This window comes from Perkinsus marinus (assembly GCF_000006405.1).
Source record: "Perkinsus marinus ATCC 50983 genomic scaffold scf_1104296928324, whole genome shotgun sequence".
NCBI classification, from domain to species: Eukaryota; Perkinsozoa; order Perkinsida; family Perkinsidae; genus Perkinsus; species Perkinsus marinus.
This window is the reverse complement of record NW_003216845.1, coordinates 1-1,178: the sequence shown is the minus strand read 5'-3', so window position 1 is coordinate 1,178 and position 1,178 is coordinate 1. Positions and strand designations below refer to the sequence as shown.

Below are 1,178 nucleotides of genomic sequence, written 5' to 3'. Positions count from 1 at the left end.
AGATTGTATCCCGTCGCCGCAGGACGGCAGCCGGACCCCCGAGGCTAGCATCTACAATGTCGTTCTCTTACTAACTGATATAGTAGCCGAGATAAAGTCTCGCTTCAAGGATGACGTCCTCTTACTTATGAGTCATAAGTTATGACCATGGACAGATTCGATTCATCTCGTTGGACCCGAGACGCAGCTGGCTTGGTGGCCCTCAAGCTGGAAGGTCGACAGTGTATTTGGAAGGGAGCGCTTCAAGAGGAGGTCGCGTTCATGAAAAAGGATCTCGAATTCGACCCTATCGCTGAGGACGATAACTTTCACCGGTGCTTCTTCATGCGCGACAGACTAGTCGCCCTATATCCGAACCATGCCAGGCTGTGTTCCATCGTACTCTGTCTACCAAGTTCAACGGCTTCTGTCGAGAGGTGTTTCAACCTTTCGACTCGCATAGCGGATGACCATCGGAGCATGACCAGTGATATGCTTGTCAAACTGATGAGGATCAGTCATCAAGGTCCGGAGCTCCCGGGGATTGATTCTCCACCGAGTGCGGTCAGGGCTTACGAGTCTTTCATCGATGGAGTATGGGAGCACTGGGCCGCCAAGAAGAGCAGAAGAGTTGAGTGATCCCGATGCTGCATGGTCTTTGTGTATCCCTCAACGAAGCCCTTTTGAAAGTCTTCTTATAGACTGTCTCAGACAGTCTATGGGAGAGACTTTTATAAACAGTCTCTGTATTGAAGACTCATTTTTCCCAGAAAGGTCGCCTTTCTCTGGTCGAATTTCCGATCCATCGATTAGGAATCTGAATCAATGGATCTGGAATCCGGCTGTTGAATTTTCAGTACCACAACGTGATGATCATGTTGAGTTGGATTCATCCAAAAGTTTTGGACCGAAACAGTCAGATATTCACATCTCTGAAGGAAACAATGTTTCGGAAACATCGATGCGGAAAACAGGCTCAATTGGTGTGTCATTGACGCATCGTCAACGACGCATCAAGTGAGTGCGCCCTGAATTCCAAGGGCACCTTTAGGTGCGAACAGGAAAATCTCTGGATAAACCCCTGTCAATAATGCTAAGCGACACTTCATTAATGTGTTGCCCGGTGACGTCTCCGCACTAGGCATTATCTATACCGACTATGGTCACTTCGTAGTTTCCTGATGTACAGTGGATCAAGT

General features: G+C 48.2%; 1 protein-coding gene across 1 annotated transcript; it reads left to right on the top strand.

Annotated features, from left to right (window-relative positions):
* Positions 1 to 155: 155 nt before the first annotated feature.
* Positions 156 to 314, top strand: Pmar_PMAR011207 (hypothetical protein; the record flags this gene model as incomplete). Its single annotated transcript, XM_002788331.1, has 1 exon — positions 156 to 314. A coding segment is annotated over one exon (159 nt), but the record flags the coding sequence as incomplete, so codon positions are not given.
* Positions 315 to 1,178: the final 864 nt, after the last annotated feature.